Source organism: Arachis ipaensis, chromosome B6 (genome assembly GCF_059453495.1).
Source record: "Arachis ipaensis isolate K30076 ecotype BB chromosome B6, ASM5945349v1, whole genome shotgun sequence".
NCBI classification, from domain to species: domain Eukaryota; kingdom Viridiplantae; phylum Streptophyta; class Magnoliopsida; order Fabales; family Fabaceae; genus Arachis; species Arachis ipaensis.
The window spans coordinates 2,535,543-2,560,551 of NC_142441.1; the positions used below are offsets into that span (position 1 = coordinate 2,535,543).

Consider the following 25,009-nt stretch of genomic DNA (forward strand, 5'->3'; position numbering starts at 1 on the left):
AATAGATAATAAATATAGATATATAATTTTAAATATTAACGTTTTTAAAATAAAATGGTCTTTTTTATGAAATTAAAAGTAGTGTAAAAATAAAATAAAAAAAAGATATAAAAGCTAGTAGAATAATTAAATTCTTTATAAAAATTAAATCCAATTTTGTATAATTATATTTGTAACTATAAAATAGGAATAGTCGTTAAATTATCTAACTACTAACAAAAGAGAGATTCTATGGTGCTTACCAAGAAAATCAACATGTTATGTTGTCCTTATGTGTTAATTTTTGATTGGAGACTATTTTTTTTAAATGAAAAAGAGAAAAGAAAGATTAAATTAAAGTAATATAATAAAAATTTTATTATAATAGTTTATTATAATAATAAAAATTTTGAGAAATATTTTAAATAAATTAATTAAATATTTTATTTATCAAAATATATTATTATAAGAATATTTATTAATTAATGTAATATTATTTATTCCATTTATATTATAAAAAAATAAATAAAATAATATAAAAAATATTTAAAAAGTCTACTAATGTCTGAAATAATAATAATAATAATAATAATAATAATAATAATAATAATAATAATAATAATAATAATAATAAGTATAAAATTAATTAAAATAATAAATATTTTTTATTTTTTATTATAAAATTGTTAAAACATAAACTTAGATGAGTTACGTAAATTGATTTTACTTTTTAAAATAATCTAAAATAAACTATAAATACTGTCTTTTTAATTATCCAATAATCTATCATGAAAATTAAATAGATATATAAATATTTCATTTACAAATTTAAATAAAATTGACTAAAAAAAATTTAATATATATCTTGTTTACATCCTAAGTACGACAAAACAAAAAAAAAGCTCTACGAGAAATTAATACTTAGCTCTAAACTATTGATCTTATATAATTTTTTTAGCGTTGTTATTTGTACAAATGTAATATGAGTCATCGTTTTATTTTTTTATCATAAAAAATAATTGAACTTAAATAATTTGATTAATCATTATAAATTTTAATATAAAAGATTTAAGCATTAATATTTTAATTCATAAAATATATAAATTAATATAATTTTAATAAATAATAATTTATTTTTTTTTATTTATGATGGTGCTATGGATGCAGCAATACTAACTTGATTAAAATTCTTACAGTCATAGAAGGACATTTAATTTAATTTTTTTTAGGATCTAAACGAGATACGTATTAAATTTTTTTAGTCAATTTTATTTAAAATGTAAATGAGATACTTATATATCTATTTAATTTTTATGATAGACTATTGGATAATTAAAAGGGCCCTAATTAAAAAACAGTATTTATAGTTTATTTTGGATTATTTTAAAAAGTAAAATCAATTTACATAACTCATCTAAATTTATGTTTTAACAATTTTATAATAAAAAATATCAAATATTTATTATTTTAATTAATTTTATACTTATTATTATTATTTCAGATATTAATAGACTTTCTTAATATTTTGTTTATATTATTTTATTTATTTTATTTATAGTGTAAACAAAATATATGTATATACGTCTTATTTTTAATATAAATGGAATAAATAATATTACATTAATTAATAAATATTCTTATAATAATATATTTTGATAAATAAAATATTTAATTTATTTATTTAAAAAATTTCTCAAAATTTTTATTATTATAATAAACTATTATAATAAAATTTTTATTATATTACTTTAATTTAATCTTTCTTTTCTCTTTTTTATTTAAAAAAAATAACCTCCAATCAACAATTAACACATAAGAACAATATAACATGTTGATTTTTTTGGTAAGTACCATAGAATCTCCCCTAACAAAAAACACTAAAATATTAAGGTTGGTATAGTAACATATACTTCAGAATTCTATTATTCTTATTTTAAAAAAATTAAATAAAATTTTCATTGTAAATATAATCAAACGTGTATGTTATGTATTTGACTATTTGCTATTAAACAATAACGTAAAATTTATTTAGTCAATTTTGTTAGATTTTTAATATAAAAACTAACAACCATTAACTATCCTTCTAAAAATTATTTTAAAACAACAATTATTTTTTTAACAAACTCCCAATTCAAGTAAATTCATATTCAATTTCTAGATCGACACCATGGCTTCAACCATGTCTGCAACTTAATTCATTTTCTTCAGTTACATCCAACCAAATAATATTTTCATTCTACTATAATATTTGCAGCTACAAAAGATTAAGTAAAAAAGATGATTTACAGATTTATAATAAAAAATTAATTTACGATAATAAATATACAAATCATACAACTCCTATCCCTCTTACAAATTATAATCTTAATGGGGAGGAAAGAATAATAATAACTAAACTAATACCTTTATGGTGGATTCTATGATGCCTTTTATTGTGGTGCCTAAATTGCCTAACTTGTTTTTATAAGTAAAAAATAAAATGTATAAAATAAAAATAAAATATTTAAAATTTATTAAATATTATTTCTTTACCTTTTTTAGGAAGTTAGGCACCATGTCTTAGGCACCATAGCATTCACCTACATTCATATCACACTAAACTCAAAAACTCTTCATAAGCTTTTTTGTTCGTTTCCTGAAAAGAGAAATCTGTAGTCCAGGGACGGATTCAATGGGGACAAGTAGTGGCCTTGCCTCCCCTCCCAAACAAATTTTAAAAGCTCATATACTATTATAATAGATATCTTGTATAGAATAAAATTTAATAATGTAGTGATAGTAAAAAGAGTTATTCTTCTTGCCAATGAGTTATAATTTAAATGGCATAGTCTCTCCATACTCAATTAAGAGGTTATGGGTTTGAGTCTCCATATTTTTAGTTAAAAAAAATTTATTATTCTTTATGTAATGTTACGGATCCGAGCCACGGATCCTGGACCCGGGACTGCACCCAACCCCGGCTTCCCGGGTCCGATCCGCACCTCGCTCAGAAGGCCCAAAAACCGGCCCTCAGGAGCTCCTAACCAACTTTCGAATTCATCCGTCCATCTTATCTTAGCCAGATAAGATAAGATAAGATACTCGTCATCACCTATAAATAGAGGACCCAAGTCCCTCCAGGTATTCATTCATTCCACACATTTTACACCTCTCAGATCCATTTTGCAGGTACCTCCCCCCATTGTTCTTCGCCTCGACCCGCAGATTCCTGATCCATCCTTCAACCCGTACCAGAGACATCTTGTACATGTAATAAGGTTTAAATTTTTCTACATATATTTATATTATTTGTATTTTATTATTTGTATTTTTTATTTAATTCAGATTTTTTTTATATTTTTTTCTGGGCAAAACACCATAATAAGCCACCATCACTTCAAATTTACGTATATCAGCCAAAATGAAAATCGATTCAGCAATAAGCCAAATCGTATTTTAATGTAATTCGAACCAGGCTAGTTCGAACTGCATTTAGGAGTAAATCGAACCAGGCCAGTTCGAATTAGCAAGAAAGAGTTGAAGGTAAATCGAACCAGGCTGGTTCGAACTATCATTGCATGTAATTCGAACCAAGCTAGTTCGAATTATAGGTAAGTTAGGTCCTCAAGTAATTCGAACCACCCTGGTTCGAATTACACTTAAGCTGGGTTCTTAGTAATTCGAGCCACCCTGGTTCGAATTACTAGTGATTGGGCTATATAAGGAGTTCGAATCAGCCTCATTCGAACCATTCTCACCTTCCCCTACCCCACCAAATCTCAGAGAAAACGACCCAGATTCTCTCCGACAAAGACCTGAACGGAATACTCTGCTGATGGGGGACGATCCGGCACGGTTATATCGCTTGGACGGAGTCGCCCATATAGCTGGGGTCATCAACGAAGAGGTTAGTACGGAAATAACTTTGTTCTACCGGTACATGTGAGTTAGTGGTTTTGCATGCGGGTTAGATGGTGGTTTAGTTGGTGGTTTATGTTAGTGGTTTATGTTAGTGGTTTCTGTTAATGGTTTATGTTAGTGGTTTATGTTAGTGGTTTATGTTAGTGGTTTTGCATGCGGGTTAGATGGTGGTTTATGTTAGTGGTTTATGTTAGTGGTTTATGTTAGTGGTTTATGTTGGTGGTTTATCTTGGTGGTTTATGTATGTGGTTTATGTAAGTGGTTTACGTTAACGGTTTATGTTAGTGGTTTATGTTAGTGGTTTATGTTAGCGGTTTAGTTGTGGTTGTTTAATGTTAGATCTTTCATGTCAGTGGTTTATGCTGGTTTCTTATGTTAGTTGTTTATGCAAGTGGTTCTCGTTCATGGATTTTTAAGCGCTTATATTTAGTACGATTTTTTGGTTTATCAATTATCGTGTTGATTATGTTTGTCACTGGTAATTAAGTTGGTTCTAATAGTGCGGGACATTTCTTCCGCAGCCTCAGCGATGCATCAGGAGCATGCGGCGGCAACAGAGCATGCTCCTCGATGACAGATACGTTCCGTACCTGCAGATGGCAGGTCTTTACCATCTTGCAAGGCTGAACGATAGATGGTTCCGGTTGGACGAGGCCCTTGTCAGTGCGTTCGTCGAGCGATGGCGTCCGGAGACGCACACGTTTCATATGCCGTCCGGAGAGTGCACGATCACACTCCAGGACGTGGCATACCAGCTGGGTTTGCCAGTGGACGGGCGTTACGTCAGCGGCTGCCTATCAGAGTTCCAGATATACATCGAGGGTGGCCGTCCAGCCTGGGTTTGGTTCGAGGAGTTGCTTGGAGTGGTACCTCCTCCTAGCCAGGTTCAGAAGTACGCGGTCAACTGCAGCTGGTTTCAGGAGACTTTTGGTGAGTGCCCGGAGGGAGCTGATGAGGATACTGTGCGTCGATATGCCCGTGCGTACATCATGATGTTGTTGGGCACGCAGCTTTTTGCGGACAAGTCCGGCAACCGCATTCACATCAGATGGCTTCCGTTTGTAGCTAGGCTGGAGGAGATGGGGACCTACAGCTGGGGTTCTGCAGCACTGGCATGGTTGTACCGGTGCATGTGCCGAGTGACGAACATAAATGTTATCAAGCTAGCGGGCCCACTTCAGCTACTTCAGTCATGGATTTTCTGGCGATTTCCTCGGTTTAGGCCTGCAGGATTTGAGACGTTCAGCTGGCCATTGACCTCGAGGTACTGTACTAAGCTTTGTCTATTTCAATTTACTATACATAACTACGTGTTCATTTATAATGTATTGGATACCCTAAGCACACATTTAAGTAGCGGTAAGACATGTGCATGATGCAGGTGGTCAGGCTACATCCCTTCCAGTAGCGAGAAGGATCCTAGAGTTCAGATGTGGAGGCTCTGGATAGACCGGTTGCAGGATAGAGAGGTCAATATGTTACTTAGTAAGTTTCTTTATTTAACCACGCTTTACGAGTTGGGTTCATGAGTTGCCCTGACACTGTATAGTTCTTGGTGTAGTTTATCTGGATGCCGTACAGCAGCCCCGACGTACTTCAGGTCGTGCATCCCGAGGTTTTGGAGCCTCGGCATATGGTGCTGTGGCGGTCTGTTACATCGCTTATCTACTTTGCCGTCATAGAGTGGCATCAGATAGATAGGGTTCTTCCGCAGTTTGGAGGGGTGTAGCCCCGTCCACATCCCGCCCTGAACATCGACTTTCTGATGTCGAAGGACGGCAGAGGCGGCGATCGATGGTTCCCGTCCCATTTGCAGAAGTGGCATCTCTATTGGGACTCCCGTACGGAGAGCGTGCTGAGGTTCGATGTTGTTGCTGACCCTGAGGACGATGACGATGATCAGCATGGGCCTGAGGGGGGGATGGTGCAGGGGCGGATGCAGTTGCTGGTGTTAGTACCCAGGATGGGGTGCACAGAGGTGAGTGGTATGGCTCAGGGATGGGTGACGGGGCTGAGCCTAGTGACGCTGGACTTGGGTCGGGTCCTTTTGGACATTACTTTATTGGAGTACCCACCGACGACCAGCCTCAGCAGGACGGTACTCCATGGGTTATCCCCGGATCACAGTGGCAGGACTTCCTTGGCGCAGATACGCTTGATGCGGACTTCGGCAGTCCACGGTTTCTAGAGGAGCTTACGGCTATCATGCAGGAGGACGAGCCGGGCAGGAGGCGTGCTCAGACCCCCGGCACGCAGGCACCCTTAGATGTTGATCTGAACGAGCCTGCTACGACACCTGTTGGTGATCAGTTTGGTTTGGGAGGTACCCCACATTCCGCCTACACCGCTGCATCACAGTCTGTCGCCGGGCCGTCTGCCGCGCCTGTCCATTTTACGCCACCCGCACAGCCTGCCCCGCATGAGGACGCAGATGAGATAGAGGATGAGGAGCCGTTTATCCGCAGAGGTCAGAGGCCACGGGTACCCCGTCGTTGTGGGACAGGCTCCCACTTGTTTAGATGATTTACTTTTCATGTATTTTGGACGTTAGGGTTCATTCATGTACCTGACACATGTGGATTACTGTTGTTACTTTAGAGCTATTTTTCCTTGTTGTTTCTTCATCTTATTGTACTTAAAAATCTGGTATTTACCTAGTGGATTAGTGAATATGTATTATCATTGAATCATATAACACTTTAGTTATCAACTTTTGCATTTATGGGATTTCTAGCTATATTCAAATTCAGATGCAACTTTTTCATTACTAGAAGGTAAAAAGATCAACAGATTACATAAGTCCTCTAACATAACATGTAACAGAAAAAATAAAAATCAATAAGCACTAACACTAACAACATCGCTACTACTGGCCCCCCGTGTGAGACGGTCCTTCAACATGTGGGCAACTCCGCCGGGTATGTCCGGGTTGGCGACAAAGGCCACACCTCTTTGGCCGGTTCGGATCTGCCTCGTCCATATTCGTCCGTATCCTAGTGGATCTCGGACGACCCTCTCTCGCACGCCTCTTGGCAGGGTCCGGAATCACGGTGGGCCCGTCGTAAGGTGGCCAGAAGCCCTCCAGTATCGGCGGTGTGAATCCCATCTGGTACACACTGAACACTGAACTAATCTGATACACGCTGTGAACATAAGAGGACCAGGTAACCCGTGAGTAGGCGCAGCATGCAAGTGCGTGCTGGCACGGAAAATGAAGCGCCTGGAAGTACCCGCAGTCACAGGTCCGAGAGGCAAGCGATACTCTGTAGGTATCCAATGAGAAAGAGCCCGTCGGAGTGGTCTCGGCTATGGTGAACTCGGAGTTATCCCGGTCATACAAAGTCACCGTGAAGCACCTCGCGGTCTTCAAGTTGGCCTCTATACACTTCACCAAGTACTGACTGAATTGCTGTCCGGTTCCCATCTGGGCCTCAGCCTCTCTCCCCTTGCGAACAAAGAGTTCCGCAAGCCTTCCATATGTTGCCTTCACCAAAGAGCATACAGGGAGGTTTCTGACACCCTTCAGGATTGAGTTCACACACTCCGAGATATTCGTCGTCATGTGACCGAATCTCCGTCCCTCGTCACGATGCTGAGTCCACAAGGAATAATCAATCCGGTTCGCCCACTCACACATCGCCGGGTCTTCAGACCGAAGAATATCAAACCAGTAATCAAACTCAACCTCGGTCTTGGCATATGCGGCATTCACTAGAAGCCTACGTGCGTCTTTGCCCTTGAAGGTAAGGGCAAAATTAGCCGCTACGTGTCGAATGCAGAATACACGGTATGCAGATGGAGGTAACCAACCTCCGTCCGGAGCCTCAAGCGCAGCCTTGATGCCGTTATGCCTGTCCGATATAACCAGAAGACCGGGCTGCGGTGTCACATGCTGTCTAAGGTGGGAGAGAAAGAATGACCAAGACTCTGCATTCTCACCTTCTACTAGTGCGAATGCAACAGGTAGAATGTTGGAGTTCCCGTCCTGTGCAATCGCGATGAGCAAAGTACCCCTGTACTTCCCATACAGATGGGTGCCGTCAATGCTAACTAGGGGCTTGCAATGGCGAAATGCCTGGATGAGCAGTGGAAACGTCCAGAAAAGTCTGTGGAAAAAAGCTTGAGACTCGTCTACTTGTCCACTAACTCGAACGGGGCTCGTCCGTAGGATTGCAACAGTACCGGGCATCGTCAATTGAACTCCTAAAACCCACCTGGGGAGCTCGTTGTATGACTCATCCCAGTCACCGTATACAAGGGCAATTGCCTTCTGCTTCGCCATCTAAACCCTCCTGTAACTCAGCCTAAACCCGAAGTGTGCTGCCGTGGCATTTAGGAGCACCTTGATGCTGACGGATGCATCAGCCCTAACCATTGGCATAACGAACGCCGAAATCACATGATAATCCAAGCTCCTGTGGTCACTCGAGATGGAGGTCGCAAGACAAGTGTGAGGTCCATTGTACCGTTTGACCTCCCAAATGCCCTTGCGCTTCCGCAGACTCAGTCGAATCAACCATGTGCACCCATTCCCAAACTCAGAACACTTGCCCACATAACGGCGATGATCAGACTCCACAACCTTGTACTGTACCCCTCGCTGGATGCTGTAAGTCTTCACACTTAACAGGGCCTCATCTTTATCCTGAAATTGCTGACCAACCTGGAACTCTGTCAAACCAGCAGTCCCTTCAGCATCTCTAGCTCCGAATCCAACAGAGTGCCCTGAAACACCCTCTTGCCTCATGGCATCCAGGTCCAAAGAGGAAAAATGTGGTGGATACTGCTGTGTGCCAGAACTAGAACCACCGACCGCCAATGCAGGCTCAGTCGCTCCAACCTCGTCGCCGCTGTCATCCTCAATCATATCCAGCTCGACGTCGTCCTCCTCTACATCACCCAACACTCCGTCTCCGACGCCAACCGGTGGAACTCCCTGTAAAGCGTTCGGCAGAATATCAACTGATCCTACCACGTCGCCTACTCCATCATTGAGATCAACAGCAAAAGACGGGGAGGCGACTGGTTGGACCGCTGGCTCGTACACAGGGACGGACGAAGAAGCAACGGCAGGCCTGGAACTGGAACCGGCTGCCGCGGCTTCAGTGGTGGCATTTCGGTTCGAACCCCCTGAGCTGGATACCACATCAACCAGCTTTGCCAACAACTCTGGTGTCCTCACCTCGGGAAACTGCCTCCGACATAGAAACATGACTTGCAGGTCCTCATCACTACTAATCGTGAAGCAATCATACTTCACGGTATCCTGCAAGACAGTGATTGGAATGCGATAGAAAAACTTCTTCACTCGCTTCGCACCTTCCAGACCAAGTTTCATCAGCACAGATCTAACAAGGTCACCATAGCTCGTCGTTGGTTTCACGACAATACAGAGAAGATCCTTATCTGTAAACTTCACACCGGAGCGAGTTTTTCTCTTAATGGATCATCTGTGGTGAACCAAAACCACAAAACTCTCCTCACTAGCCATCTTACACCCTCTATGAGAGCAACTCACGTTTACAACCATATATATACTGCACTGTCTACCACTAAATCGAACCGGACTGGTTCGAATTCGGTTTGGGTAATTCGAACCACCCTGGTTCGAATTACTTGATGCAGCGTCTCCCCATATAATTCGAACCAGCTTGGTTCGAATTATGTGCTGCAATTTCCTCCCCTGTAATTCGAACCACCCTGGTTCGATTTACTTGAATCAACTTCTCTCTTAGTAATTCGAACCACCCTGGTTCGAATTATTCATGAATGGAGTTCGAACCATGCTGGTTTGAATTATATAAATATAGGGTTTGACTCATTGCTGAAACGAATTTCACTTTGGCTCATTTAGGTAATTTACAACTTCCCTTGGTTTATTCTAGTTTTTTGCCCTTTTTTTCTTAAGATTAATTTTAATATTTATAATCATATAAAAATACTTTAATATTATTTATGATAATATTATTTTTTTCTAATTTTATTTAGTTGTTTTTCTTTTATTCTTTTTAATTAATTTTTACCCCTATTATTATATAAAAATACTTTAATATATTTTAAATTCACATAACAAAATTGTTAATGCAATTAACTTATATTATTTTATGTCATATTTTTTAATAATATAAAACATAAAAATATAATTTACTGTCACATAAATATTTAATAAAAAAATTAATTAATAAAATATTTAAAAATATATAATTTTATATTTTATTAGATATAAAACCATAAAAAATTATGAAAAAAGTATAAAAACTGAAATAATTTTTTTATTTGACAAGTATTTATTAATTTTTAAATTAAAAAACTAATTATAATTATATCTATTATTAAATATATAGTATTATATTTGATTATACAATATTTTAATTTTTGTCCCCTCCACTTTTAGATTCCTGGATCCGTTTGATGGGATAATCGGAATTAAATTTAAAAAATAAAAATAATCGTTTGTCAATTATTAGTAGAGATTGATGGGAATAGTAGGAAGATAATTGAAACGGTTATCTCTCACGTTATCTCCCATTATCCACTATCCACGTGAGAGATAACCGTTTTAAGTCTCTCCCACTATCTCATCAATCTCTCCTAACAATTGGCAAACGGTTATTTTTATTTTTCAAATTCAAATCAATCCAATTGGATTATAATTTAAATAAAATTTTTTCATGTATTCTTTTTTAGTTCTAATTGATCAAACATATCCATTTTAAAGTCACCAAAAAAAACATATCCATTTTAAAAAATTTTAAATTTAATTATGATCCAATTGGATTGATTTACATTTGAAAAATAAAAATAACTGTTTGCCAATTGTTAGAAGACATTGATGTGATAGTGGAAAGATAATTGAAACGGTTATCTCTCACGTGTGGAGAGTGGGAGATAACGTAAAAGATAACCGTTTCCATTCTCTACCCAGTACCCACTTTCCATCAACCTTTTTAGTACTAATTGATCAAACATATCTATTTTAATCCCATCTATTAATTTTGTTATGCTAATTGCATGCTAAAAGTTTGGATTATTGATAATATTAATATTTTTATTATTTTCAATTTTTTAAAAAAAATACATGTATTTATTTCGTTTACCGTATAAACGAGATATTTATCTCATTTACAGTATAAACGCAAAATGTGTATATCTCATTATTTACAGTGTAAACGAAATAAAAGAGAAATATTTATTTCGATAAATATTTTTTTAATTATTTATTTTGATAATTATTATAATTAATTAATTTTTTGGTTTCCCACGCGGTACTGAGCTCCATTTAAGGGTTGTTTGCCGCTGGCCAATGGGTTGCTGCATGCACAAGGCGGGATTCGAACCCCCGACACTTGCTTAAGCGGACTAGTGAGCTAACCACTAGACCAACCCAACTTGGTTTATAATTAATTAATTTATTTAAATAAAAAATCCACTTGCATTAACCAAGGTCTTATTGCAATTTTTTTGTCTCCAAACCCAATCATTGCAACAGCATGCTTAGCTCCAACAATTTATTTCGAGATTCCAAACTGAGCCATTCACCGTTCCAGCTTCACCGGCTCCGCACTGTTCCGCAGAAACTTGCAAGCTGCTTCCAGCCGCAACGCTCATGGACACCTGTTACCTCTACCTTCTTCCTATCCAAATATCTGTAACTCACAATCTGTACACTATAATTATCCATCATCCCTTTTTCCTTAGGTTTCGTCAATTTTGTATTTTTTTTTTGTAATGCATTAATTTCCATGCTTGTTATAGTTGGTATACATATGTTGTGTATTAATTAAGATGTACCTTAAGCAGGTAACATACAAGACAGGCTCCATCTCAACACATGTTTGAACCTAATAGTGTCCCACACGAACGACAACCACTTCTTCTTTATCCTCCTCCTGCTGCTTCTTCTACATGGTTCCACCACTCCCCAAATTAAAACACTAAATTCCAAAAATGCTTCTTCTTCCACCGCCATTCCTGTTCCTCATCTTCCTCATTCTCCGAACAGTAACACCACTACTCCTCTCCCCAATCTCAAAAGACCCCACCACCCAACTCTACACCCTCTCCGTCTACGTTCAAACCCCACTCCAACCCACCACCCTCCACCTCCACCTTGGCTCCTCCCTCACCTGGCTCCTCTGCAACAACTACAACCACCGCATTCCCTGCAACTCCTCTCTCTGTGCCACCTTCAACTCCGGCGGCGCCTGCTCCAACAACACCTGCTCCTTCTTCCCTGAAAACCCCATCACCAGAAAGACTCTCCTCTCCACCGCCAACCTCGACACCCTCGCTTTTCCCACCTCGGACGGGTCAACTCAGGGTCCACTCGTCCAAATCAAAGACTTCGTCTTCTCCTGCTCCACGGCCCAATTACTCCAAGGCCTGGCCCAAAACGCCACTGGTCTAGCCGCTTTGGGCCGAAACAACCTCTCTCTCCCGGCCCAAATAAGCGCCTCTTTGTCCACCACTCGTTGCTTCGCTCTCTGCTTACCCGCTTCAACCCAGAGTCCCGGCGCGGCTATCTTCGCTTCGACCGGACCGTACATTTTTAATTCTAAAATTGACCTCTCCAAATCTCTTGTTTACACTCCACTCATTGTGAACCCCGTTGCGGACACTGTTATCTCTTACAACGGACAACCGTCCGATGAGTATTTCGTTAACGTGACTTCAATTCGGATCAACGGTAAGGATGTTCCCATCAACGCGTCGATCCTGGCCATTGATCAGGACGGGTTAGGTGGGACCAAGATAAGCACGTCAGAGCCGTACACCGTAATGGAAAGTTCTGTATTCAAACGGTTCGTAGAGCTGTTTGTGAATGAGTCATTGGCTTTTAACTTGACGGCGACGGAAGCCGTTGAGCCGTTCGGGGTGTGTTACCGTGAGGGGGACCTCAGTGAGACGCGCGTTGGACCCGCGGTGCCGACCGTGGATTTGGTGATGCACAGCGATGACGTGTTTTGGAGAATATTCGGGGGGAATTCGATGGTGAGGATTGAAAAGGAAGGGGTGGGTATGGGTTTGTGGTGTTTGGGTTTTGTTGATGGTGGGGCGCATAGGAGGACCAGCGTTGTTATTGGAGGGCATCAGTTGGAGGATAATCTCGTGCAGTTTGATCTTGATTCCAATAGATTTGGGTTCAGCTCATCGCTGTTGCTTCAAGCCACAACTTGTTCTAATCTTAATATCTCTAATTTTGTCAACAATAGAATATAGTTTGCAATTGTGTATAATACTTTGTAATTGTAATTACTAAATTGTGTAATTAAATAAGAGCATGCGATAACTAATGAAGTAATGTATTATATTGTTATTAATTCCACTCAACAAAAGCAACTACAATGGCCTTGTTATATAGTTCAGCAACTCAAACAAGATTGACTAGCTAGCAAAACTGATAATTCTTTCATGAAATCTCAATAACTCTGAATCAAGGAGATAAAAATTAACCAACACATATTGGGGCCATGCCAAGCACTTATTTTGTAACAACAACATTAGGAGTTTAGGACTACTAGGACTAGACCAGAATAGAGCCTTCCATGACGGTAACAGCCTTACCTCGCAAAAGCACCCTTTGGTTCTGCTCGTCAAGATGAATTTTCAAAACTCCTCCTCTTGATGAGGCCTGTGCAAATAAAAGTGACTTGAGTTGTTGAGTAAAACAATGACAATTTATAATCCCAGAGAGTTAAGAGGAGAGTACCTGATAAGCATTGAAATCACACTTTTGCAACTTCTTGCTCCAATAGGTAGCTAGGCTACAATGTGCACTCCCGCAAACAGGATCCTAACAGAAAATATTCAGCATTTGTAACAAAAGTGTAAGGGTCACAATAAAGTTTAAAGGTGGAAAAGTGAGTGTGGACATAGAATATGCAAGTTTGGATGTCCAAAAATATTTCCATGTAGAATTAGGTATTAATAATATCACATTCTAGATTTTAACTTAGAAACACTTAAAGAAGGGAATTAGATTCAGTCACCAAAAAAAAAGAAGGGAATTAGGCATCTGAAATCTGCAGTTATCACTATTATTGAGTTCACAATCAAGTTTTGATCTTCATCTATTAAGCAATGAGGAGGACATGGAGTCAATCACCAATTCTATTGGAGGAACATAATGTTCTTATCATTCATATTACCTCGTTGATTCCGAGTTTAGGGCTGAAGAATCGACTGAAGAAATCAAATCCTGACTCTGAAGGAGCAGACCCCGTAACAATTAACCCCCTTCCAGGATATTTGACTATTTCATCAATTTGTGGCTGTACTTCTTTCACAGCTGCTCCAGATTCGAGTACAACCTAGAAGAACATGGCATGCTTCATATCAGCATATTTTAAGTGCTTACAAGTTACAAATTACTCAAAAACATAAATCCCTACTTGTTAGATTTTCAGGCAAGAATAGAGATATATACTGCAGCAACGGTTCTTGCCACAGTATCACAAGCAAATTAAAATCATAATGTCAATCGAAAAACTAGAGCAATGAAAGAGGAAAAAAAAAGATTTAGTAGTTACAAATATGTCATTTGTATTCTTTGTCTTCTTTACTTCAACTATGGAAGCAGCCTTAACGTTCAACGCTGCAGAAACTTGTGAAATCTCAGGAGAGTTTAATTCTACAGGATGGTCAGCAGGAAAACCAAATTCCATATAAAATCCATCATCAGTTTCACCATTATTAACACTCTTTGCCGGGATTTTCTTGACAGTCAATACTCCAGCTAGCGTTTCGAATTCAATGACATCGGAATCCACCAGGCCAGATGAGAACACAGCGTGTGACGCCGCCAATGTGGCGTGGCCACAAAGATCAACCTGCAAAAAATAAACCCTTAATCAAGAACTTGCCACGCAGTCTTCATTACTTGGTTCAGGGAAATGATGCTAAAATTACGAAAGCGATAGAGAAGTTGAAATAACCTAAGATACAAAATATAAAATTACATTTAGACAAGATTGACCAGAAAGAGTATCGTTGACTATCGAAGAGCCACAGAAATCAGGAAATTGGAATGTGAAAGTGAGTTTGTGAGATGAATGACCTCGGTAAGAGGAGTGAAGAATCTGATAGTGAAACGGGAGTCAGAGATCTTATTTAAGAAACAAGTCTCGGAGATGTTGAACTCAGCAGCCACAGCTTGCTTCCATTGGCGATCTCTTTCTTCATCTAACAAACAAACTGCAGCAGGATTTCCCTTGAATGCTGACTCAGTGAACGCGTCCACCTGCACTTCCACGTCACCTTATAATATCTAACTGCATCTGCATCTGCATCATAATGAATATATAACAAGCATACATACACACTAACACACATACCACTGAGTACTTGACAGGTTCCTTTGCCATCGAAAGATTTTCTGAAGCCAGAGATGAAGATGAAGCACAACGCTGTCTCAACTCTGAAGAGTAAAGTCACTAAAGTCAAACACTGTTTAATTTTATTGAATTAGAAAGCCTTGAAAAGCAGTTCACATTTTACAATGCTTATTATTCATATTTGAACACTAATCTGCACTAAAAATGTAATTAAATTTTCCCCTTATATTAGTTTCTTATTTCGAAATATTATATATTTTATAAATAAATGAGTCGAATTGTATTTCACTGACTTGGTATTTGAAATAATAAACCGGATCGGATCGAACCGAAATGAATGGGTGAGACTCGGAGAACTTGATGCAAAACCGGTGGCAACGCGAGTTTGCTAAACCGGACCAATTCAAATCTGGTAGAAGAAATAAAAGGCAGATGCAGCTTCAGTGCCCCTCTGCCGGAAGCTATCATTTCCTTGCGGAGGCTGCCACGGCCGCCGTCGCCAAGATACTCTGAGAGTGGAGAGTGGAGAAGTTGAGGGAGAAAGAAAAGAGATTGACAGTTGTCGAGTGATTAGGGCTAAACAATTCTAGTGGAGTTGCAACATTTGGGCCCTAACTCTTTCACTCATGTTATATGGGCTTTTTTTGGGTTGTTCAATAAGTTAACATCACAAAGAATGGAAAAAAAATCAAGGAGAAGAGATACTTTGGACTTCGGAGGACATCTTAGTATCTTACATTCTTACTAACCCAAGAGATATATGTTTCTTATTTCAAAAAAAAAAAAAAAAATATATATATATATATATATATATATATATACTAAAATGTTGTGGGTAATGTTATGGTGTTGTAGGGTAAAAATATTATTTATATATTAAATCAGTTATTAAAATTAATTATTATATATTTATGTATATAACTATATTATGTGTGTACTAAAATCAATCAGTAGTATATAATATATATTAAAATATAAAATATATATAAAAATAAATTAAATAATATATATATTTATATATAAATATATAGTGACTGAATTTGATGTATAAATAATATTTTTATTATGTATAAATATATATGTATTTTAATTTATTTTTAGTGTATATTTTATACTAATGACTAATTTTAGTATATAACTAACATGGTTAATTCTAAATTGTATCTTGAATAAAATGAAAATTATTTTTTTATATAGTATAAAAAATCACAAAAAAAAAATCACACATATACACAAAAGTTCCATTCCTTCAATAATATTTCTTATTTCACAATGAATTAAGCAAGTTCTCCTGGTTTCTATATATGATCACTTGATATAGCCAATTCTAATATGAAATCAAGGGATTCCTTGGGGCTTAAGCATTGGTGCATCACAAAGTTAATATAAGATTATTCATATAAACTCATGTTTAAATTTAAAAACATGCATGACTGGTCTTAGAGCCCTTAGTATGAACATGAATTTCATGCAAGGTACAATCAGTTACAAGCACAGGGATAGAACCGCCATTTCAGTGGATCGTGCCATCGAGAATAAACAGTACAAAATAGTTGGCAGCTTTTAACAGAAACAGAGCACGCTTCCCCCTCTTCTCTTCTTCCTTCTCATTCTGATTTTCTCTCTGCAACTTTTCCATTCCAATCGGTAAGCATCTTTCTATTCTCTTCTTTTTTCTTTTTATCAATTTTCCTCCATCAACCGCATGTGATGCTAGCTACTAGTTACTTTCTTCTGAGTTCTACTTCACTGAATTCTGGCTCAAACGTAATTCAGAACTTAACTCGCTCTCCATTTGTTTTCACAGTTTTCATTGAGTTTCAAGTTCTCGTTTTTCCTTCAGAAAACTAAAGACCTGGCTTTCATTATTTTATTTTGTTACTTTTGCACAGAAAATTCGAAACTGCAATGAGTTTACAAATTCGCCACCGGAATGTTCAAAATCGTAGTCAAAAGGGTTCGAGTAGTTTCTCAAAAAATCAGTACATTTTCCTTCACAAAATTTCATCTTTAAAATTCCTAGTTCTTAATTTTTCTAATTCAACGTACAATTTGGTGATTAGCCTTAAGAACAATCATGCAGAAGAACAGTGTTCAACTTTTATGACTAATGGTTTTAGCTTTTATAGTACTTTAGATTATGTACCTAATTTAATGATAAAGCTGTGTTCATTTCAATATATAGTTTTAATTGCAGGTAATATAAAAATCAGGTGAATTTTTTGGTTGTAATGGAATCGAAAATGTCCTTTACTTCTGGAGGAACCAGTTGCCATGTTACTGGTTCAGCTGCTGAGGATGATTCAAACATGCAAGATGCTGTTGCAACTGAAGAAGGGAGTGGGAGCCAATGGAGTTTCCTCCCAAAACCATCTCATCATAACTATGTTCAGTATCTGACTGAATCCTCAAACTATCTGCCTAAGACTGAGGATATGATTGGGAGCAATTATGCAGCTCTTGGATTTGGAAACGATGGCAATGGAACAAACATGAACTTCTTTTGTAATGATCCTGGAAAAGCTTATGCCTTTAAAACTGAAGTTCATTCTTCCAATGAAGTTGACATTGGCAAGGTAAGAAAGTAAGCAACACTGAATGTGTATTTGGATTATCAATTGCAAAACTAAGTTGAGTGAATAGGAATAGTTATATTTTATGGCAACATGATTTTCGTTTGAAAAAGTTTCCTACAAGAAGTGATTTTCACATAAATGTTGTTTGTATAGTAATATTAGAGAGCAAAAATTTCACAATACTTGTACTCTAGTTTCCTTAAATGTACATGGAAATATGGAATGATGATACCCAAAGAAAGAGTTTATTCTGTGTTTTCAGCAAGTGGGGTATTGGAGACCTGCTGAGAGTGAAGTCCAGCAGGAAGCAATGCAATTTGAAAGTACTCAACATCATCACCCTCTCTATCCTGAGGTCAGTTAATGCTTTAACCAGCATAATATATTTTATAATTTTTATCATTTGAAAAACTTTATAATAATGATTTCTGTTAATCTTGTCCTAGAGTCCTGCTTCATGGACACCAGAAGCAATTGGAGATAATCCTAATGTTTCACGGCTTGATCCATCGGTATTGGCTGGCACACCTAGTTTCCTTCCTAAACCAGCAAGACAGAAAGCCAGTGACCGAGTAAGTCAAGTATGCCACTATTAGTTTTCTCCAGGCATTCCAAATTTGAAGATCACATGCTGAATTCAAAATTTGGATATTGCAATGTTTTTAACTTTTAACACAATTTATCTTTATTAACCATGAATTCTACATCATAGCAACGCAGGCAACGAATTGCCGATAATCTGAAAGCACTACACGACTTGCTTCCAAATCAAGCAGAGGTAATTTGTAGTAAGTTGTCACTGCAACATTAATCAGTGTGATGTTCCCTTTGACTCCTTAAACTAATTTAAAAAATGTAAACAAAAACTCTTTCTAGTGTTGCAAGTATTTGCAGAAACATTGTCATGGTATGTATTAATCTATCATCCTTTATTGGTAGGTTCTGCTTTAAGAACACGGAATACTCCTAACATTGAATAGATAATCTTGGAAAGTAATAACATCTTGATTCTTGCATGCATGAAAACAAAACGGGTCTTTCAAAAATATCTTACCATTCTTATCTGTGAGCAATACTTTGGCTGATCATATATACTTAATGCCATCACATTTCTATGGACAATTGATTTTTAATCTGTAGGGTAGTCAAGCTTATATACTGGACGACATTATCGACCATGTTAAATATTTGCAGCTTCAGTTAAAGGTACCTATTAACTCTGGATCGTCTCAATTTTCTCAGCCTCAATCAGTCTCATACATATATAACAGTTTTGCTTATAATTATCATTGTACTACCATATCAAATGCATTAACATGATGTCACAATGAACAAACTAGAACCTTGGCTGCATGTGAACACAAAATGAGGTTCAATGATTTCTTTCCCCTTGAAAGAATTATCCATCATTTAGGAAAAATAATAAATCGGGGCCATACCATCAGACCAAAGTGGAGATAATTAAAATAAAGCAAAGGACCATTTTGCAGTGTTTACTAACAGAACAGCTGGTTTGGTCAAGTATATAGACTTAACTTGAATTTGTCAACGTGCAAATTAAAACATAGCATATGTTCCTTACAGGAACTAAGTGGAAGTAGACTACAAGCTGAATCAACTGCTATACCACTGGTTTTCCATGAGGTATATTTCTTGTCCTTAACCTTAGAAGATAATAATGTACACAAAATCATTATGAATTCATGTGCTAGCCCAAATTCTGCCCCATAGAAATATCAAATATCTGCCACTCCAGAGTGCCAAATTCACGGACTGAATATCTTGTTTTGTTTGATTAGCAGGGTTATGGGCATTATATTGACCAGCAGAAGCTGAATGAACCACTTGAAGAGATGATGGGGAAACTTCTTGAAGAGAATCCTGCATCTGCCAGTCAGCTTCTGGAGAACAATGGTCTTGTCCTGCTGCCTATGGAGTTGGTTCAAGACTTGCACCAATCCATGCAAATCTTCGGCAACGGCAATGCACTTGTCTGAGTTCGATTGTCCGGCCGGCAAGCACCGTAAATATCAGAGACAATTTGACAACATTAGTAGCTTACTAGCTCTAGGTATTAGTATATGATCATCATTTGAATTGAAGCCTAGCTTATCTGGAAAAACCAATTAACCATGGCTTTTAAATGAATGTAGCCATCTTCTTTCGTTTCATATGGAAAGTTTAGAAACTCTTGTTTGATCATCACGTTTAATCAGATTTGGCGTGTTATGAAATTGACAAATTTTAGTTTGGCTATGAATCACTGTTTGTCTATAGACTATACTATATAACCTTTAATTACTACACTGCAAGAAGATATTGGAATGTGCATTGACATGTATATATTTGGTTTATGTCAAAAGCATAATCTAACTTTCTCAGTACTATCTCTAACTCGATTTTATGTATTGCTTACGAATCTTGTATTCTCTAAAGAAATACTTAGTAATATACACAAATATGTAGTGATAGATTTGGTGTCACTGAATTTTAGCGTACACATAATTTTTTTTTGAATATTTTAATACCAAAAGGTTGATTTGATTAATTAAATATCTAAAGGAATAACTTATCCGTTCTTGTACTAATGCCTATCCAGTAAGACATTCATGCTACAGTTTATTGCAATCACAAAAATATGGGAAGAAACGAAGAAATGTTGTAGACATGATTTTTTTTTTCCCCTTTGAAAGCTATTGTTTGATTTGTGCTACTACTGATATTTTAATCAAATTTGACTCTAAAGCCAAGTTGATTCACCAAAATATAGCTATAAGAATCCGAAGCCATGTCACCAATAATAGAGTTTAGATTCTATTTTTCTTGGAGTAACATCTATCAATGTCAACCTTAAAACTGGAGATCCACATCTATGAATCAGCTCTGACCCATAATTGCCGACCAAACCAAATTGAAAAGTTGGAAGCAACTTGGGAAAATAACACAGCTGAGTTTTTAAGCAAATAAGTTTTTTAAAAAAAATAGTAATTTCTATGCACTAAAATGATTTTATATATACATCCCGCCTTACATATTATCAAAAATATCATTTAAAAGAATAAATTTAATTCGATAACAATAAAAAAAAAAACCTTCTTTTAAAAATAAAATAAAGCCGTATTGTTCGGAGTGTGTTCCAATTCAAACAAGGAATCCATTGCTTTTATCCTATAAGAACCAAAGTCACTGAGTCAGTTCAATCTTTTAAGTTTCCGGAAACTGTCCCTTCAATTTCATCATAACAATCATTTTTACAAGGTTATCGTTCTCTATATTCGTGGAACTTTGATGGCGCATAAAATCAATTTGATCATTATGAGAATTGAGAACGCATGCTCCATGAACAGATAACACACGTACGGTCTCATAATAAGCTATCTTCTACATACGCACACTATTTAATTTTTTGAGTAAAACTAGAACATTTGTTTGGTCGTGAAGACAATATTTAAATCATTATTTTATTTTTGGTAATTTTTTATTGTATAAATTTTAAGTGGAAAAAATAAAATCATACGATCATGTATCATATTTATTTAATTTTATCAAGTGTTAAAAGGGGTTGAGAAAATTCATTCTCTAGCTAACAAATTAGTGTACTAAAAAAAAGGTGTTTGCCTTGTCAAATAGGGGTGGCAACGGAGCGAGTAGGGGCAGTTTTTGCTCTATTCGACCCCGTCCCGCCGTACAACAACCTGTATAGAACTCGCCACGCTACTATCCGCGAGTTGTAAAACGTTGAACCCTAACCCGCTCATGCGGGTACCCGCCCCGCCTTGCCCGGCTGCCCCTATCCGCTCCTATAATTATTAAAATCCAATAAATAAAATTAAATTTCAAAATTTATATAACCATCATCACATACATAACATAAATTAAAGTAAAAATTTAAATATGATACAATATTATTAATCATTTATTAATTATTTTACATATATTATACATATTATATATTAAAATTATATATATTATAGTATATTTATGTTAGTAGTTATAATATTTTAAAAATATTGTTAAAATTAAAATAATACTTTTATTATTTAGTAATATTTTTTAAAAAATGTTACAAAAAAAATTATTAAAATATAAAAAAATATAATTTTAATTTTAATAACACTCTTTATATAGCTAACATAATCACCGTAAATATATCTATATATATATGAGGATTAAATTTAGTATATAATGTATATAATAGAGGATTAAATTGAAACAAATATCAAATGATAATTAATTAATTAATTTTTAATAATTTTTAATAATGTCAAGTCTAACTATTAAAAATGGCCAATACAAGTGTTCACTTTCATGATTTGGATACGTGTAGAAAAGTTGTTTTAATCCCTTGATACAGTCTAGTAGAAATTAAAGAACCTTTATACTCAATATTCCTATGGTTCTCTTGGTTCTCTGATTTTCCAATTCGGGATTTGTCTCTTCTAATGTTTTGTTTATTCTCAATGAAAAAGTAAGACGAAAAGACACAGAAAACCTTTAATACGTATACAAAAGACAAAAAATTCAACACAAAAAGAATGAAATACCAGAATATTAAAACCTTATCATATATATAGCTATATATTCTCTCTGCAATTTGCACCTCTAGGTGGCTTCTTTTTCCACTAACAAAAGAACCTACCGTGACCACTGATGATGTATTACAAATGTGAAATATATACATATATTTTAAACAAACAAATATGCTATTTATTATTTTATCACCTACAAAACAAATTGCTTTTCAAAAAAATATATATTATTGCTTGCATTATATTCTATATAAATAATTAATTTAATAACTAATTATTTATGTACAAGTAATATCAAATGACGTATTTGTGAATAATTTATACTATTTAATTAAAAAATAACTACTTGGAGCAAAAATTGATTTGTAGTGATCTAAAAATTACTAGTTCAAGTCGAAAAAATAAGGAGATGCTCCCATAAAGATGTGTAAAATGTCTTTTTGTAAAGACATTTACGTTTCGCATTATTATTGGACGTATGAATGAATCGGTTATTTTTAAATTTTTTAACAAATTAGAATAAAATCGATTTTTTTCATAACAATAACAATAAATTTAATTTTTTTAAGGATTTAATTGTATTTTTAAAATTTTAGGGATTTAAATGTCTGAAAAATAAAAAGTCAGAGATATAATTGTTTTTTTATAAAAAATTTAAAGATATTCGGTTTAGATGGTATAATTCGATTGGATCAAATCGGGTCTAATAATTATAATGCAGACAATTGTGTTTATTATTGTTGCTATAATAAACCAATTTTATTCTGGTTTATAATAAAAAATGAATTATTAACCGATTTTAATAAGAATATCCAACAATAACATGACATGTGTAAACGAATGTCTTTAAAAAAAAGACATTTTTAGTATTTTTATTAAAGTGGTCTCCAACAAATAATTATGTAATTATCAGATTAGAATATGTACATTATACTTTTTAAATGTTGTTTTTAATGCAGAATGCTTGTGTATTATACTGATTTTTTTTTTTAATTTTTAATTTTTTAAAGATCTAGGTTCATTAGGCCACAACAGGACCAGTAACATTTTATATGCAGCATAAAAGCAAAGTACAAATATTTGCAGAATATTTTTGTGTAGACCCCCATCTAATTCCTACTACTTCATAATCTTAGAACAAATCAATGTGGAAAGTGATAGTCTCTTCAATATTGAAGTAGTATTGATGATATCCCTTTCATCTTGCATTCCCTTCTCTATAAATAGTCAACAAAATCTTCTTTACACTCTCAAGTCTCAAAACACATTACACTAAAAGAGAGAGTTACATATATACACTTCAAAATAATCACAATAACATTCTAATTAATCATTACCATGACCATATCAATGGTGTTGTGCAATCCATCAACACAACCAATCATAAATGTTCCTTGCAATGGTCCAAAACTGATCAACGCTAAGCAGAAAGAGAAGGTGGTTTTGGTCATGGGAGCAACCGGGACCGGAAAATCACGGCTCTCCATCGACCTTGGAACATGTTTTCCATCGGAAATCATCAACTCCGACAAAATTCAAGCCTATGAAGGACTAGAAATAGCCACAAACAAGGTCACAAAGGAAGAACAACGAGGCGTGCCACATCATTTGTTAGGGATACACAATCCCTACTCTGAGTTCACGGCCAATGATTTCTGCGACATGGCCTCGTTGGCCATGGAATCAATCATTGGCCGCGAACAACTCCCGATCATAGTCGGGGGGTCGAATTCCTATGTGGAAGCATTAGTGGAAAGATTTGGATCAAGGTATGATTGGTTTTTTCTTTGGTTGGATGTATCAATGCCAGTTCTTCATTCCTATGTATCAAGAAGAGTGGATGAGATGGTTGAGAAGGGAATGGTGAATGAATTAAGACCCTTTTTCAGTCCCAACGGGGATTACACAAAAGGGATAAGAAAGGCAATTGGGGTGCCGGAATTCGACATGTTCTTTCGAAGTGAAGCGACAACATGGGATGAGAGAAGGAAGCAGAGGTTGTTTGATGAGGCGATCAGCGGAGTGAAGAAGAACACGTGCACATTGGCGTGCAAGCAGTTTGAGAGGATTGAGAGGCTTAGGAATGTGAAGAGATGGAACATGCAGCGTGTGTGTGCCACAAGAGTGTTCGAAATGCATGGAAATGGTGATGATGATGAAGCAGATGAAGCGTGGAGGAAGATTGTGGCAGAGCCAAGTGCGAGATTAGTGGCACAGTTTCTATACAATGAAGCCATTAATAATAATAATAATAATTATTCTGGGATTAGTTCGCGTGCCAGGTTCTTCTAAGATTAAGAGTGTAACATGCAGAGTTGTGAAACGTTGACCACTTTTCTTTTGAGTTTTGATTTTAGTGTGCCCTGTTTAAGTCCAACACTGATGATGGTGAAAATTTGAGAGAGTAAATTTTATATAAAATTAATCTTTATACAAAATCAAATTCAACTGAATTTTATTGATTAAAATGATGATGCACGAGTGTAATGATAAGGTGCCACTCCCTTTGATGAGAGTAAAAATTTTTCATAAATTGGTTTAGATATAGCTCGTTATTTTAGTAATCTTTTTTTTTTTCCGGATGGAACGAGTTATATTTCAATTGCAGAAGAATAAAGAGAATGAATACTTACATAAATACTTTGACGTTCGAATCAGTTTGTACAAAAATAATACTATACTATAGGTCTTG

At 36.0% G+C, this 25,009-nt stretch overlaps 4 protein-coding genes and 1 pseudogene across 11 annotated transcripts; 3 read left to right on the top strand and 2 right to left on the bottom strand.

Annotated features, from left to right (window-relative positions):
- Positions 1 to 3,481: 3,481 nt before the first annotated feature.
- Positions 3,482 to 9,370, bottom strand: LOC148554415 (uncharacterized; annotated as a pseudogene).
- A 2,456-nt stretch (positions 9,371 to 11,826) lies between these two features.
- On the top strand, positions 11,827 to 13,214 carry LOC107645158 (putative aspartic proteinase GIP1). Its single transcript, XM_016349121.3, has one exon. It carries the CDS (start codon positions 11,827 to 11,829, stop codon positions 13,096 to 13,098), a length of 1,272 nt encoding a protein of 423 aa, XP_016204607.1. The 3' UTR covers positions 13,099 to 13,214.
- LOC107645159 (uncharacterized) lies at positions 13,166 to 15,986 on the bottom strand. Of its 2 annotated transcripts, none has more exons than XM_088491244.1 (7): positions 15,506 to 15,986; positions 15,213 to 15,295; positions 14,936 to 15,118; positions 14,409 to 14,708; positions 14,028 to 14,189; positions 13,589 to 13,672; positions 13,166 to 13,510 (listed from the first exon to the last, which is right to left on the bottom strand). In XM_088491244.1, the coding sequence occupies exons 1-7, from the start codon at positions 15,678 to 15,680 to the stop codon at positions 13,403 to 13,405; spliced, it is 1,095 nt and encodes a 364-aa protein (XP_088347370.1). In that variant the 5' UTR covers positions 15,681 to 15,986; the 3' UTR covers positions 13,166 to 13,402. The 2 variants fall into 2 exon arrangements, with proteins under 2 accessions (XP_088347370.1, XP_088347371.1); XM_088491245.1 differs by having other exon boundaries at positions 15,542 to 15,814.
- An 800-nt stretch (positions 15,987 to 16,786) lies between these two features.
- Positions 16,787 to 20,127, top strand: LOC107647868 (transcription factor LRL3-like). 7 transcript variants are annotated; one of them, XM_021103715.2, is made up of 8 exons: positions 16,787 to 16,859; positions 17,410 to 17,788; positions 18,051 to 18,143; positions 18,235 to 18,369; positions 18,501 to 18,566; positions 18,929 to 18,994; positions 19,373 to 19,432; positions 19,591 to 20,127. In XM_021103715.2, the coding sequence occupies exons 2-8, from the start codon at positions 17,444 to 17,446 to the stop codon at positions 19,783 to 19,785; spliced, it is 960 nt and encodes a 319-aa protein (XP_020959374.1). In that variant the 5' UTR covers positions 16,787 to 16,859; positions 17,410 to 17,443; the 3' UTR covers positions 19,786 to 20,127. The 7 variants fall into 7 exon arrangements, with proteins under 7 accessions (XP_020959374.1, XP_020959375.1, XP_088347774.1 ...); XM_021103716.2 differs by having other exon boundaries at positions 18,235 to 18,360; positions 19,588 to 20,127; XM_088491648.1 differs by having other exon boundaries at positions 18,235 to 18,360.
- Positions 20,128 to 23,619: 3,492 nt separating this feature from the next.
- LOC107646203 (adenylate isopentenyltransferase 3, chloroplastic-like) lies at positions 23,620 to 24,692 on the top strand. Its single transcript, XM_016350407.3, has one exon. It carries the CDS (start codon positions 23,656 to 23,658, stop codon positions 24,607 to 24,609), a length of 954 nt encoding a protein of 317 aa, XP_016205893.1. The 5' UTR covers positions 23,620 to 23,655; the 3' UTR covers positions 24,610 to 24,692.
- The last annotated feature ends 317 nt before the right edge of the window (positions 24,693 to 25,009 follow it).